Here is a 16857-nt window from a genome sequence, read left to right on the forward strand (position 1 = left end):
TCTGGGGAGGGGCCGCCCAAGGCAGATCTCATGGCCTTCAGCCCCAGTGTACCTGACTCTGGGGACAGAGAGGATCAGCAGCCAGCAACTGAGGATTCTCTTTCAAAGGTTAGTGTATAAATATCCTTTATTTACTCTGAAGTCTCATATTCTTTAATTTTAAAAAATTTATTTATTTTTGGCTGTATTTGGTCTTCGCTTCTGCACGCGGGCTTTCTCTAGTTGCGGCTAGCGGGGTCTACTCTTCGTTGCGGTGCGCGAGCTTCTCATTGCGGTGCCTTCTTGTTGCGGAGCCCGGGCTCTAGGCACGCGGGCTTCAGTAGTTGTGGCACACGGGCTCAGTAGTTGTGGCGACCGGGCTTACCTGCTCCGTGGCATGTGGGATCTTCCCGGACCAAGGCTCCAACCCGTGTTTGCCGCACTGGCAGGCGGATTCTTAACCACTGAGCCAGCAGGGAAGTCCCTCATATTCTTTAATTCTATCAATTTCTTCTTAATTAAAAAAATTCTCAGAACCAAATTTCTCTGAATTAAATGTTTACTTCTTACATACCTTTTTAAACTAAAATCTTTTAGAATTACAGGACACTAAGGCAATACATGTTGTTTTGTTTTTATTCTTAATTATTCAATGCATATTATAAATTTTGTGGTTACTATCTTCACCTACTTGTTTTCAGTTGTAATCAGCTTTTAGAGAGCATTTTCTTGTTATTTGCTCATAATACACTGAAAAGTGCACAGAATGAATATTATAGGTCTATCAGCTACTTGGAAGTGAAAACTTCTATTACCTCCACTCCAGAAGCCACTAAAATGCACCTCCCAAATATCTTTCCCCTCTTTCTCTCCCAAATGTAGCCACAGTTTTAACTTTATAAATGATTTTGACCTGTTTCCTAAATTTTATCGAAATGGAATTGCACAAAATGTGTTATGTGTGTGCATGTGTTTGTGTGTTCTTCATATTTATCATTCACCATTGTATGGAATAATCCATATTGCCATATGTACTTGGAGTTCATTTAATTTATTATGTTCTCTGGTACTTTGTTTTATGAATAGGGTGTGAGTTATTTGCTTCACTCTTGAGAATTTTACATTATTTCTCTTTATGTCTATTTCACATATTTCTGCCATCAATATATTTGTAACATTTTCAATGTCTGTGTACACATTTTTCTCTATTATTTAGCTAGGATTGAGATTAATGGAACATAACCTATGTATGTATCTTCTTCTTTAATTGATAATGTCAATCAGTTTCACCAAATGCTTTTACCTGTTCACACTCATGCTAGCACTGTATGAATTCCTATTCTTCTTCATCTCCACAACTTGGCATTGTTAGTTTATTTATATTATTGCCATTTTGCTGGATGTGTTTATGTTTCTTGATTTGTAATTGAGGTTGAACACCTTTTGGTGTTATTATTATTGGCCATTTTTAGATCCTATTTTGTGCAGTAGCTGTTCAAGTCTCCTACCTATTTTTCCTATGCTGTTGTATTCGTCTACTGATTTTTGAAAATTTTCATATACTGGATATAACCCCTTTCTTGATTTTGCACTCTTCTACACTGTGACTTCTCTTTTCGTTCTTTTGTCCTTTGGTGAATAGAAATTTTTTATTTTAGTTAAGTTCAGCTTATCATTCTTTTCTTCTTGATCCTGTTCCATGAAGATAATTTCTTGTGGTGTCTTTTGTTTAATTGGTCACATTACATATACAATCCATTTTGAATTTTTTGTCTTTATTGGGACATAGGGGTCAAGATTAATTTTCCCCAAGGATATTCAACTGAAGCAAGACCACTTGAAAAAGATGAGTTCCACATGTTTTATAAAACACTTTTCTGTTATATAACCATGGTCTTTTTGTTGTTATTGTTGTAATCTATTTGACTTTTTTTCATTAATGTCATGTTGCCTCTTTCATTTCCACTTAAATTTGTATGTAAATTCCATAAAAACAACTCGGTGAGGTTTTGATTTGGACTGCATCGTATCTACTGAGAAACGTGAAACTAGTTGACATCTTTACAATAATGTCATTCGGTTCATGAGCATGCTCTATGTATCTAAATAACCTGTAATCGTTCTTAATATTTTATAATTTTCTGTGTAGAGGTCCTATATATACATCTTTCATTAGATTTACTCTTAGATAATTGTCATTTGTGATCATTATAAATATCAACTTTAAGCTAAAAATCTTTTCTCTGTTTACTAATGATACGTATGAAAATATTTTGTATTTTTCTATTGACGTGTTATTCAGCTAACTTGCTAAGATAATTTATTAATTCTAATAATTTGTCTATAGGTGCTTTGTATTTTTTGATATAGACAATCATTCTATCAGAAAATATTGAGAGTTGTATTTTTTCCTTTCCAATCCTTATATCTTTTATATCTTTAGTATGCTTTATGGGATTGGGTAGGACCACTAGTACACTGTTAAACCGAACTGGCAATAGTGGACATTCTTGTCTATTTATGAACTCTAAATGAAAGGTTTCAATAATTTATTATTAATTATGTTTGCTGTAGGTTTTAAAAAATTATTAAAAATTCCCTTCTCTTCCTCCTCTTTTTTGTCTTCATTTGGATTAGTATATTATAATTATTTCATTTTCTCCTGAATTATCTTTTTAGTTATACATTCTTTTACTAATTTCTTTATTGATTTCCTGGATACTATAACAAGCATCATTGACTTGTTTAGTATAGATTAAACTAATACTTTTGCCACTTACAGACAATGCTAGGACCTTGAATAATAACTCCATTTACTTGCTCTCACTTTTTCTTTTAATATTATGCCTTTCAATTATACATATACTCTAGGAACAGATTACATTATTATTGTTGTTTTATACAGTTACTTTTTTTTAAAATTAATTAATTAATTAATTTTTGGCTGTGTTGGGTCATCGTTGCTGCAGGCAGGCTTTCTCTAGTTGCGGCCAGCAGGGGCTACACTTCGTTATGTTGCGCGGGCTTTTCATTGCGGTGGCTTCTCTTGTTGTGGAGTGCAGGCTCTATGTGCCCGGGCTTCAGTAGTTGTGGCACATGGGCTTAGTTGCTCCGCGGCATGTGGGATCTTCCCGGACCAGGTCTTGAACCCGTGTCCCCTGTATTGGCAGGTGGATTCTTAACCACTGTGCCATCAGGGAAGTCCCTAAAGTTACTTTTTCTTGTTTCTTTCTGGGATATCTTTCCTTATGAATAAATTCTTTAATATTTCTTTTAGTGGTGGTAAAGAAATATTTAATCTATGGAATATGAGAAATATGCTTATTTTGCCAACACTTTTGAAGAATAGTTTTGCTGAATATTAAGTTCTGTGTTGTAAGTTATTTTTCCCTCCAGTGTTTTCAGATGACATTCCATAGTATTTTGAGAAGATGGCTGTCAAGTTTATTGTTCAGGTAGCGTAACCTTTTTTCCCCCCTCTAGCTGCTTTGTAAAATTTTTCTTTGTTTTTGATTTTCAATGGCTTTATTATATGCTCAATTTTAGTTTTCTTTGGTTTTATCTTGTTTGCAGTTTTTGTTTTCTAAATTTATTTATTTAATTTTGGCTGTGTTGGGTCTTAGTTTCTGCGTGAGGGCTTTCTCCAGTTGCGGCAAGCGGGGGCCACTCCTCATCACGGTCCGTGGGCCTCTCACTATCGTAGCCTCTCTTGTTGCGGAGCACAGGCTCCAGACGTGCAGGCTCAGTAGTTGTGGCTCACGGGCCCCGTTGCTCCGTGGCATGTGGGATCCTCCCAGACCAGGGCTCGAACCCGTGTCCCCTGCATTGGCAGGCAGACTTTCAACCACAGCGCCACCAGGGAAGCCCTCGTTTGCAGTTTTTAAAACTTCTTGAATATGTGGCTTGATGTCTTTCATCAGTATAGGAAAATTCCAGCAATCTGTCTTCGAATATTGCTTCTGCCTCATGCTTTTCTCTCTTTCTCTTCTGTAACTCAAGGAATATGTGTGTTAAATCCTTTCACCTTAAAGTAATTATACCACAATAAAGATGTTAAAAAATATTTTCACCATATCTCTTATATCTTCTATGCTCTCTCTATTTTTTAAACATCACTTTTGGTCTCTATTATATGCTGTATATTTTATGCTGACCAATCTTATACTTCAGCAAAATTCTCTTCTTATTATTAAATCATCAACTGAATCTAAACTTCAATTATGACTTTTTTTAGCTTTAGGATTGTAATTTCCGTTTAAAAATAGATTACAATTTTCTGGTGAAATTATTATGTATTTATTTCAATACCTTAATCACAGTTTATTTGTGATCCGTCATATCATTGTAATAATTGGATCATCTGTGTGTCTTTTTATTCATTTTTTTCTCATGATTCTCTTTCTTCATAAGCCTGATAATTTTGTATTGAGTTCTGGGTATTGTACATAAGAAGCTGTAGTTGTTCTAGATGTAATTATATTCCTCTAGAAATGGGTAAAGAATTTATAAATATCTGACAGATATGAGTTTAGAACATTTATGGAAAAGTTTGAATTGAGATAAATATTTTATCCCTTTTTCTTTTTTGTCTACTACAATGATGTCTGTCATTACAAATCTTCTGAACATTTTATTTTTCTCTTTCCTACTGACACCCAAGTTCTATTTTGTACTTTCATACAAAGTAAATTTAGTGGAATAAAGATTCTGTACTTTATTTTAAACCCCTTTTCCTTCCTCCACTCCCCTTTCCTTGGTACATAAGAACCAAGCTTATTGAATTTATTACTCTTTAGTTACCCTCCTTTCTTCTTTCTTACCCTAGATACTTGCTAATGGTATAAGAATCTTGCATCTCACCAAATTTCCACTCACTTGACCTAGGATTTTTTTTTGGTGGGGGGGATTTTTTTTAATTCAAACAGAAAGTCACTAAAATTATAATCATCCTCATCAGTTCACTCAGTCCCATGTAATTAATTCTTTTTCATCTTGATCTTTTACTAGCACTTTTATGAATTCATCAGTTTTCCATTAGAGTTCTGAAAATGCTTATTCATTCAGTTCAGCAGTACAGTCAGTTACAAGAAACCTGTACTTGTCAGAGTCTTTTCCATGAATTCCTTGAAGGTGAAACCCTTTTATAGGAACATTTTTGCAAAAGCATCAGAGTACACCCAGAACTGTCTGTAAAGACAAAAAACTTAAAAATAACCATGGTTAAAGATTTGATGAAAGTTCATAATAATGCAATCAACAAGGAAATTTAGTTATTTCTGAGATATACATTTTAAAGTAATAACTAGAATTATGACATAACATTATACCAGAACATATAAGCTTTTTAGAAATTTCATGTAATGTCTGAAACATTTATATTAACATATTTCCATACAAATAACCCAAAGGAAGTTTAGTATTAGTTGTTTTTTTGTTTGTTTTTTATACTGCAGGTTCTTATTAGTCATCAGTTTTATACACATCAGTGTATACATGTCAATCCCAATTGGCTAATTCAGAACACCAACATCCCCACCCCACTGTGGCTTCCCCCCTCGGTATCCATACGTTTGCTCTCTACATCTGTGTCTCAACTTCTGCCCTGCAAACCAGTTCATCTGTACCATTTTTCTAGGTTCTACATACAAGCGTTAATATATGATATTAGTTTTTCTTTTTCTGACTTACTTCACTCTGTATGACAGTCTCTAGATCCATCCACGTCTCAACAAATGACCCAATTTCGTTCCTTTTTTATGGCTGAGTAATATTCCATTGTATATATGTACCACAACTCCTTTATCCATTCATCTGTCGATGGGCATTTAGGTTGCTTCCATGACCTGGCTATTGTAAATAGTGCTGCAATGAACATTGGGGTGCATGCGTCTTTTTGAATTATGGTTTTCTCTGGGTATATGCCCAGTAGTGGGATTGCTGGAACATATGGTAATTCTATTTTTAGTTTTTTAAGGAACCTCCATACTGTTCTCCATAGTGGCTGTATCAATTTACATTCCCACCAACAGTGCAAGAGGGTTCCCTTTTCTCCACACCCTCTCCAGCATTTGTTGTTTGTAGATTTTCTGGTGATGCCCATTCTAACTGGTGTGAGGTGATACCTCATTGTAGTTTTGATTTGCATTTCTCTGATAATTAGTGATGTTGAGCAGCTTTTCGGCCATCTGTATGTCTTCTTTGGAGAAATGTCTACTTAGGTCTTCTGCCCATTTTTGTATTGGGTTGTTTGTTTCTTTAATATTGAGCTGCATGAGCTGTTTATATATTTTGGAGATTAATCCTTTGTCCATTGATTCGTTTGTGAATAATTTCTCCCATTCTGAGGGTTGTCTTTTCATCTTGTTTATGATTTCCTTTGCTGTGCAAAAGCTTTGAAGTTTCATTAGGTCCCATTTGTTTATTTTTGGTTTTATTTCCATTACTCTAGGAGGTAGATCAAAAAATATCTTGCTGTGATTTATGTCAAAGAGTGCTCTTCCTATGTTTTCCTCTAAGAGTTTTATAGTGTCTGGTCTTACATTTAGGTCTCAAATCCATTTTGAGTTTATTTTTGTGTATGGTGTTAGAGAGTGTTCTAATTTCATTCTTTTACATGTAGCTGTCCAGTTTTCCCAGCACCATTTATTGAAGAAACTGTCTTTTCTCCATTGTATATCCTTGCCTCCTTTGCCATAGATTAGTTGACCACAGATGGGTGGGTTTATCTCTGGGCTTTCTATCTTGTTCCATTGATCTATGTTTCTGTTTTTGTGCCAGTACCATATTGTCTTGATTACCGTAGCTTTGTAGTATAGTCTGAAGTCAGGGAGCCTGATTCCTCCAGCTCCGTTTTTTTCCCTCAAGGTTGCTTTGGTTATTCGGGGTCTTTTGTGTCCCCATACAAATTTTAAGATGATTTGTTCGAGTTCCATAAAAAATGCCACTGGTAATTTGATAGGGATTGCATTGAATCCGTAGATTGCTTTGGGTAGTATAGTCATTTTCACAATATTGATTCTTCCAATCCAAGAGCATGGTATATCTCTCAATCTGTTGGTATCATCTTTAATTTCTTTCATCAGTGTCTTATAGTTTTCTGCATACAGGTCTTTTGTTTCCATAGATAGGTTTATTCCTAGGTATTTTATTCCTTTTGTTGCAGTAGTAAATGGGGGTGTTTCCATAATTTCTCTTTCAGATTTTTCATCATTAGTGTATAGGAATGCAAGAGATTTCTGTGCATTAATTTTGTATCTTGACCTAGGATTTTAAAACTGGGTATGACCTAAGAGATTGTCATTCCTTTCAATTTAATGATGACTAAATTGTGGCCTGGAGACAAAAAATTGCTTGAGGCCACATAAATATTAATGTGAATGCATAGAACAGAACGAAACGTACTTGAATTTAGCCCCATTGTCACTTTCCATTATTAAATGAGCTCATCTGGGAATAATGAAGACAATAGGATTGTGAGTAAAAGCTATGCTTAATTTAACTTACTTATTCCCTCAGAGGTACTTTAAAATTACTCTCTGATTTTCTCAGAATGACTATATAGTATAAACATTTTAGCACAATATTTTGTAGGGAGTTTGAACGATTATAAAAGTAATGTAAAGATATGTACCATATGCATACAGTGTGTGGTTGTAGGATAAATTATTTTCCACATATAATTAATTTTTTTGTCAAATTTGATGCAAGTGCATAAACTGTTTATAATCTTTAAAAGATTGCTTCAACTTCACCTGTTATATCTCAACAGTGTGGTAGACCTATATAATTTTCTACACATAGCAGAGAAATATATGTTATTAAAATTTTATTCTGGAGTTTTGTAGGAAATGAAAGATATCTAGACTCCAATGCAAAATTAAAATTTCTCATGTACTATCTTCCTGAATGATTTCCAGTAAATTAAGCAGAGGCACCTCAAAATACTATCTGTTTTCCTTAATCGAAATTCATTGTCAGGAAAGGAGTTTTAGTTCTGCAGTGGGCTTTATATATAACTGAAAAACTTCTAGAAACTATACAGTAATAAAGTAATCTATAATATTCGATTGAAAGAATGGTTTGGAAAAAGATTTAAACAATCTTCTCTACCTATGGAGTCCTCTATGGAATTACTATTAGAGAGTCTATACTTGTTGAAAAAGTAACCTCCAAAAAAAGAATTGAGCCATGAAAGACAAATGCAGGTGATAATTTTAAAACACTATATAATCTAACAGATTTGAGGAGAGCTCAAATGTCAAGAGTCTGGTTTTCTTCTGTACATATTTACATGATAAAAATTACAAGCTGAAAAAAGCATATGATACTATTGATGGCATTTTCTTCATTGAGTATATTTTTTAAAGTTTTAAATATTTACTGAAAATATTCTGTAAATTACTATGCATGTATTGTTAATACCACACCATCAGTTGGATTTTAAGCACTTAATATTTACTTTTCTCAAAAGTAAATTTATTTATCGTGGTTTTGTAGGTTCACATCAATCATGGTTCCATAATAGAAGGTGAATCAACATTAACTGATGATATTTTCAACTCACATATTATCATTTTCTTTTTTATCGTTGTATATTAAAATATTTTAAAATTATCATTATCAGTAACTGTTAGGTGAGTTGTCTTGAAAACTGATTACTGTTTAACTTCTTTAGTGTTTGGATGTTCTGAATGCCAAGGGGAAAGTCATGATAATAATGATAGTAAAAACCTTTCAAAAACTAAAGAGAATGATAAACATACTATTAAAGATTATATCAGAAACAAATTTAGTAACATTATCTTATGTCTTTAAATTACTGTTTTGAATACTGAGAAGCAAATTAATTTCAATTGACTTTGTATTTTCTATTAATCATTTCTTTTCAATCTAAACTTCCCCCCCCATCCCACCCCCATGCTGCCCGGCTTGTGGGATCTTAGTTCTGCAACCAGGGATTGAACCCAGGGCCACAGCAGTGAAAGTGCCAAGTCCTAACCACTGGACTGTCAGGGAAGTCCCAAAGCTAGTTTATATAGTACCATTTTTCCATATTTGTTTTATACATTGACGTAAAAATAATACTTGCAGTCATACCTATGACTTATACCAAAATTAAAGAAATGTATTTGGGGTTTATGCTTTACATGTAAAGCATCAAGTAATAGAATTATTGATCTTCTGGCCCCTATTGTATTCACAGGCAAGGAAGATTTTGTAACATTTAAGGAATTCTAGGGAGTATATACATAAGTAGAATATTAAATTTTTTAAAAAATTTAAAATTTTTGGCTGTGTTGGGTCTTCATTGCTGTACGCGGGCTTTCTCTAGTTGCGGTGAGCAGGGGCTACTCTTCGTTGCGGTGCGTGGGCTTCTCATTGCGGTGGCCTCTCTTGTTGAAGAGCATGGGCTCTAGGTGCGCGGGCTTCAGTATTTGTTGCACACGGGCTCAGTAGTTGTGGCTCGCAGGCTTTAGAGCGCAGGCTCAGTAATTGTGGTGCACGGGCTTAGTTGCTCCGCAGCATGTGGGATCTTCCTGGACCAGGGCTCGAACCCGTGTCTCCTGCATTGGCAGACGGATTCTTAACCACTGCGCCACCAGGGAAGCCCCTAAATATTTTTTAAGTTGAAAAATTGGTCCATTTTATATTGGCCATATTTTTTAAGTGTAGTCCAAGTCCATACAGCAAATAAACTGGATAATTAAAAAGATGAAATTAGCACAGAGTTAACCTGGTAAATAATGTGATTTCTTTCCATATTTTAATTTCTACTGGAACTCAAAAATTTTATGGAGTAGTGTATCTCACAAACAACATTAGGATTTTGGTTTCTTTCATGAAAAATATATGTGCATTCACAATTGATCTCAGTTATGATTTATCAGTAATAGCAACTTGAAGAAATACCTGTCTAGATGCATCTAATTTGCAAATAGTGCCATTTCCACATTACAGTTTTTGAGTTAACATTCAAAGTAAGTAGGTAATATAGAGAAAAATGAAAGAAATGGATTTTCAGTAATTTGAAAATCAGACTTCGAAATGGATCTCAGACAAGAATGCTATTCAAATAGTTTTAGTTACTTTGAAAATAATATCAACAAAAGCCAATATTAAATACTGCAAATAGGAATATAAACTTGTTTTATGAGTAACGTAAAGACTAGTATACAAACATCGCATCAAAATAGTAGAGAAAAAGTCAATAATTTTAGTAAGTAATATTTAAATATGGAAAGAAATGAAAAATCTAAAACTCTTAAAGTCAGGGATTATACAAACCCTAAATAGAATAGACCAATACAAATCATTCTAGTAAAGATTGGGTGTCACAATTTCAGTAGTATTGATTTTGCAATATTTTAATTAAAGTTGATATATTTTATTAAAATTTTAGTGATATATTTGATTAGAATAGGGAAAATAATACATAAGAGTCATTGAAATTGGGAAATATTTAACGAATGTAAGGTAAATAAAGCAGAACAAAGTAAAATACTCCCCTTTCATCCACATGATGGCTCTGGACACCGCAAGTTTTTTTGGTTTGTTTGTTTTTAGCAACAAAGGAATACAGAGAGCTTATTTTCCTTAGAAAGGAAAAAAGCCACTCCATTTTTTTTCACACTGCTGCTGAAGCTCAAAAGGTGAGCAAATACAAAATTATATCAAATTGGGAGTTAAGTTTCCAAAAGCTATATTTTTAGTGCAATAGACATTTGAAAATTGCAACGAATTTGCGATGGTATATTCCCAGAGAAGAGGTGCGGGATCCCGGCGCCTGCTGCTCTCGCTTCTGCTCCTCGCAGCCTGGGAGGCGGGCAGTGGCCAGGTGCACTAGTCGGTCCCTGAGGAGGCCAAACACGGCACCTTCGTGGGCCGCATCGCCCAGGACCTGGGGCTGGAGCTGACGGAGATGGTGCCGCGCCTGTTCCGGGTGGCGTCCAAAGGCCGCGTGGACCTTCTGGAGGTAAACCTGCAGAATGGCATTTTGTTTGTGAATTCTCGGATCGACCGGGAGGAGCTGTGCGGGCGGAGCGCGGAGTGCAGCATCCACCTGGAGGTGATCGTGGACCGGCCGCTGCAGGTGTTCCATGTGGAGGTGGAGGTGAAGGACATTAATGACAACCCCCCAAGGTTCTTGCGACAAAAATAAACACTATTTTAGAATCAAGAATAGCGGATTCGGGCTTCCCTGGTGACGCAGTTGTTGAGAGTCCGCCTGCCGATGCAGGGGACACGGGTTCGTGCCCTGGTCCAGGAAGATACCACATGCCGCGGAGCGGCTGGGCCCGTGAGCCATGGCCGCTGAGCCTGCGCGTCCGGAGCCTGTGCTCCGCAACGGGAGAGGCCACAACAGTGAGAGGCCTGCGTACCGGAAAAAAAAAAAAAAAAACAAAAACAATAGCGGATTCTAGGTTTCCGCTAGAGGGCGCATCTGATATGGATATCGGAAGAAACGCAGAACTGAGATACAAGTTACAAGCTAATGAATATTTTGATTTGGATGTTAAAACAAATGAAGAGGAAACAAAATTTTTAGAGCTAGTTTTGAAGAAACCAGTAGGTAGGGAAGAAACGCAAGAACATCGTTTATTGCTGATTGCAATTGATGGAAGAAAACCTGAACTAACAGGTACAGTTCAGTCATTGATCAATGTATTGGATGCGAATGATGATGCCTCGGAATTTGATAAATCAACTTATAATGTCAGAATACTGGAAAATGCACCGAACGGGATATTAGTTATTAAACTGAATGCCTCAGAAGCAGGTGAGGGCATTAATAAGGAAATAGGGTACCTCTTTAGTAATCTTGTTCTTGACAACGTAACATCTAAATTTGCGATCAATATAATAGTGGGGAAATAACAGTTCAGGGAAAGAAAACTGGATTATGAAGACTGTAATTTATATGAAATTAATATTGATGCCGTTGATAAAAGTCCATTCCCATTAACTGACACTGCAAAGTAATAGTGAAAATCCTGGATGAGAATGATAATAGCCCAGAGATGGTCATAACCTCCTTATCTCTGCCTGTGCAAGAGGACGCCCCACTGGGCACTGTCATCGCCCTGATCAGTCTGTCAGACCACGACTCCGGTGCCGATGGGCAGGTGACTTGCACCCTGATGCCTCATGTCCCCTTCAAACTGGTGTGCACCTTCAAGAATTACTATTCATTGGTTCTACACAGTGCCTTGGATCGCGAGAGTATGGCGAACTATGAGGTGGTGGTGACCGCGAGGGACGGGGGCTCGCCTTCCCTGTCGGCCACAGCCAGCGTGTCCGTGGAGGTGGCCGACGTGAACGACAACGCGCCCGCGTTCGCGCAGCCTGAGTACACGGTGTTGGTGAAGAACAACCCGCCCGGCTGCCACATCTTCACGGTGTCGGCGCGGGACACGGACGCGCAGGAGAACGCGCTGGTGTCCTACTCGCTGGTGGAGCGGCGGGTGGGCGAGCGCGCACTGTCGAGCTACGTGTCGGTGCACGCGGAGAGCGGCAAGGTGTACGCGCTGCAGCCGCTGGACCACGAGGAGCTGGAGCTGCTGCAGTTCCAGGTGAGCGCGCACGACGCGGGCGTGCCGCCTCTGGGCAGCAACGTGACGCTGCAGGTGTTCGTGCTGGACGAGAACGACAACGCGCCCGCGCTGCTGCTGCCCGGGCCGGGCGTCGGGGCGGGCGCGCTGAGCCAGCTGGTGGCTCGGTCAGTGGGCGCGGGCCACGTGGTGGCGAAGGTGCGCGCGGTGGACGCGGACTCGGGCTACAACGCGTGGCTGTCGTACGAGCTGCAGCCGGTGGCGGGTGGCGCGCGCAGCCCATTCCGCGTGGGGCTGTACACGGGCGAGATCAGCACGACGCGCGCCCTGGACGAGGCGGACGCGTCGCGCCAGCGCTTGCTGGTGCTGGTGAAGGACCACGGCGAGCCGGCGCTGACGGCCACGGCCACCGTGCTGCTGTCGCTGGAGGACAGCGGCCAGGCGCCCAAGGCCTCTTCGCGGGCGTCGACGGGCGCCGCTGGCGCGGAGGCCGCTCTGGTGGATGTGAACGTGTACCTGATCATCGCCATCTGCGCGGTGTCCAGCCTGTTGGTGCTCACGCTGCTGCTGTACACGGCGCTGCGGTGCTCGGCGCCGCCCAGCGAGGGCGCGTGCGGGTCCGGGAAGCCCACGCTGGTGTGCTCCAGCGCGGTGGGGAGCTGGTCTTACTCGCAGCAGAGGCACAGAGGGTGTGCTCTGGGGAGGGGCCGCCCAAGGCAGATCTCATGGCCTTCAGCCCCAGCCTGCCTCAGGGTCCCATTTCTACGGACACCGTGAGTCTCAAAACTCTTACAGCAATTTTTCGTCATGTCTTTAATATGAAATATTTAGTATTATCCTCTATCTTCTCTTTTTATTTTAAATTATGGCTTTATAAGTAATTATTGTATCCTTTTAGATATAAATTCTCTTGGTACTAATTCATTTACTTATAGTTACGCTTAAAATTTACTTTGAAAAAATTGTTTTGCACTATAGTGTTTATTTCCGTAACAATCCCCTTTTTATAAGGTTTTAAAAGTTTGAGTTAATGGACTAGTTTTCTGTGGACCATAGAAAGCATTTGCAGACTGAAATTTTTATTTGAAAGTTTCAATTTTCAAATATTAGTGTTGTAGTAAGATACTTGTAAGATACATACTTGGCATTATTATTTATTGTCAAAGCCCCATGTTATAACTACATAGAAATATTTAACATCATCGTGTCAATTTGCCTTTTTTGTTCTCCATATACTATCCATTATTTGAGTATTTTTATTACACATATTGAATTAAGTTTTTCCGTAATATTTGTGCATTGAATGACTCTTTCAAGTCTGTTTAAATGGTTGGCCTTGGCATACTAATGGTGAATTTGATATTTATAATTAAAACTTTTTAGCTCTAGTGGCTTCATTTTATTCATTTTTGAATACAAAATACATTTACATGATTTAAAATGTTTTAAAATGTTTCCATTCTACCTCCAATATCAAACCACTTAATACACCTGCTGAATATTTCAAACTTTCCAATTTCTTGGCTATTCTTCTAGAGAATTTTTCATATACTAATAAACCCCCATCTCCCATTTTAAGACATAATATTTGTGTTGATTTTCCTTCCCCCTTCATTTAATATAATTTGTCTATCATGACATATTACTTAAGGAGTTTTTTCATTCTTTTTTCCAGCCCATGTTGTCCCATTTTGCAGATATGTCATAATTCCCCACCTCCAACATCAACATTTAGTGGAACAATGATTAGTTTTTCTCTATCTTACTTTTTATTTTCCAATACACAAATTATTATATTGGTGAGAAATAATCATGAATTCTCACAGTTGGGAAAATCTTAACATTTTTGAGTTAGAAAACGTTTGTATTTATTGTTGCCTTTTGTTTTTAGATTTTAAAAAACTGTACTATGATATAACCACCCCCCTGAGTTTGTTGTTTACCAATACCATTTTTACAACAAAGCCATACATTTTATCTACTATAGGCAAGAGTGCTCTCCATCTCAAACACAGAGAACTGTTTTTCTACACTTCTTTAAAAAACAATATTGGGTTTAGCCAGAAATAAATATTCCATATTTCATATGACAAAATGTCAATTCCCCTTTTTATTGCTTTCCTATTTCTTGCATTCTCACATGTATTTAATTTTATAAGTATACTTGTATCATACTATTTAAACATTTCTAATACCTCATTACTTTGGGGGAGTCCTATAAATGGAGAGGGCATTCTCACCACTGTGTAAATTTGTAGGTAACAGTTGTAAGCTTTTTAAAAATCAAGTTAAATAAATCAAGTTAATTTAGTTTTGAAATATAAACTTTTTATTTATAACTGAGAATTTTCTTTGCTGGGCGAGGAAGATGTTCACGGATTGATTAAACTTTTTTCTCACACAATCTTCTCCCTTGATTAGATGAACTGTTTGAGTAAATAAATAAACAAAAATATAAGATGTTTCTTATGAGGAGACCAGTATTTTCCTTTTCCAATGGAAAGGAAATTGCATATATGATTTCAGTAACATTGTATAATTTTCTACTTGGAGCAAATAAATAGAATTATTGCAACTGTTCCAGTTAATTGGACTATATTACCAACCTTCTGGAAATTGCTAGGAACTTCAATAGAAAGACAGATTTGATACTTCAATTAACAAACTTAAAAGTTGATACTCAAAGAGATTCTTCACGTAGGGCAGCAATTTATGAAATACCTTAACCACTATAGAAAACCTTCAACTAACAAGACTGTAGGCCAATATATCTTTTTTTTTTTTTTTTTTCCAGTACGCGGGCCTCTCACCGTTGTGGCCTCTCCCGCTGCGGAGCACAGGCTCCGGACGGGCAGGCCCAGCGGCTGTGGCTCACGTGCCCAGCCTTTCCGCCGCATGTGGGATCCTCCCGGACCGGGGCACGAACCCGTGTCCCCTGCAGCGGCAGGTGGACTCTCAACCACTGCACCACCAGGGAAGCCCCCAATATATCTTTTGTCAAGGCCTTTCTTCCTGTAAGCAAAGGAACCTTTTATTTGGGGGCTTATTATTGGTTGTCAAATGAACTCTTTGTTTACTCAAAATAAGTGTAATAGAAAGCGATAAGGACTACTACTTATCAGGATAGATCTAGGTTAGTTATTTTAAGATGTTGTCATGTAAGTTATGTAAAATGTTCTCATGTTGGGAGGTACTTTGTATTACAGTTGTCTGTGAGGATTTTACAAGTATATCAGAATTGTGCAGAAGGGTGAGTGTTGGCAAGTGTCCGTTTGAAAATTCTTTTTAATAACTTTCATTGTCTCCTTTTGAGAAAGAGTTTAATTACCTACAGTTGATGACATTAAGGATGAATTCATGGTAAGATGATATTTTGGCATGACTTTGATATGAGTGGAGAATTTTTACAGGTAAAGATGGAGGTAATTTTTAAAAAATTGAACAAAGGTTGTATTGCGGAAGAAGGAAAGCAAGTGATCTATGTTGTCTGCAAAATAGAATATTGGAGAGTAGTTGAAAATAACACTGGAAATGTTGGCTTGTGACCATATCTCAGGTCACATAGAAGTGATTCTAACATCTTGGGATTTATTTGTTTAGTGCAATCCAATAAAAGCTGTACCCATGAAGATAAATATGGTGGTATGTGAAAAGACAGATGGACAGATGGACTATAGGCCAACTTTGAATAGGGCAGGTAAGGGAGATGGAGTAATAAAAAATTGATATAGGTGACATGTAGAATGTTCATGCCATTAAATAAAAGGTGAATTTAAGGGTTTGAATTTGGGGGGTATTAATTATTTATCTTCATAATCTTTAAATTGTAATCAAATTATTTTCTAGGAGTCATCAGCATGTATGGCTAAAAATGACAATTACAACCATTGAAAAGGGGGAGGAAGATGTGAGTTTGGGAATACCTTCAATAGAAGTCTTGTCTGAAATGTTGGAAGGGGATGAGAACACAAATAAAAGCATATAAGAGGTTGAGGTAGAAAGAAAAGGATAAGGTCATTTAGGAGCAGCGGAAGGATCAGAGCGGCAAAGCACAATAGGTAGAAATTCCACAAGATGGAGAAGTATAAGTAGAAATTCCACAAGAAGGAAAATATTTTGAGGGGGAGGACTAATATAAGCTGCAGAGAAATTAAGAAATGTTGTAAAGAATATGTGCTAAAATTTTCAGCCTCCATTATTAAATTAAAAAACATTATTAGGAATAGTTGATGTTCACTCAACAAAGAAAGAATGGACTTTGATAATCTATAAGGTTTTTTAAATTTGGGTAAAACTTGCTAATTTAAAATTACACTCTTTTCTCAAAATA

The 16857-nt window shown here is 37.4% G+C and overlaps 3 protein-coding genes across 4 annotated transcripts in view; 2 read left to right on the forward strand and 1 right to left on the reverse strand.

Annotated features, from left to right (window-relative positions):
* The window catches only part of LOC114891674 (protocadherin alpha-3-like), a 22799-nt gene extending 6403 nt beyond the window's left edge, over positions 1–16396 (forward strand). The window contains 4 exon segments of the mRNA XM_029215895.1: positions 12343–13203; positions 13206–13300; positions 16128–16224; positions 16374–16396. Of these exon segments, the coding sequence (XP_029071728.1) occupies positions 12343–13203; positions 13206–13300; positions 16128–16224; positions 16374–16396 (1076 nt within the window).
* LOC114892331 (protocadherin alpha-C2) overlaps positions 1–16857 on the forward strand; it is a 209000-nt gene that overhangs the window by 13275 nt on the left and 178868 nt on the right. The gene's annotated exons all lie outside the window — the stretch shown is intronic.
* The window catches only part of LOC114891675 (protocadherin alpha-4-like), a 7630-nt gene continuing 7225 nt past the window's right edge, over positions 16453–16857 (reverse strand). The window contains exon 3 of the mRNA XM_029215896.1: positions 16453–16468. Within this exon, the coding sequence (XP_029071729.1) occupies positions 16453–16468 (16 nt within the window). The remainder of the gene's footprint in view (positions 16469–16857) is intronic.

This window comes from Monodon monoceros, unplaced genomic scaffold (genome assembly GCF_005190385.1).
Source record: "Monodon monoceros isolate NGI ecotype Baffin Bay Population unplaced genomic scaffold, NGI_Narwhal_1 Super_Scaffold_12, whole genome shotgun sequence".
NCBI lineage: Eukaryota > Metazoa > Chordata > Mammalia > Artiodactyla > Monodontidae > Monodon > Monodon monoceros.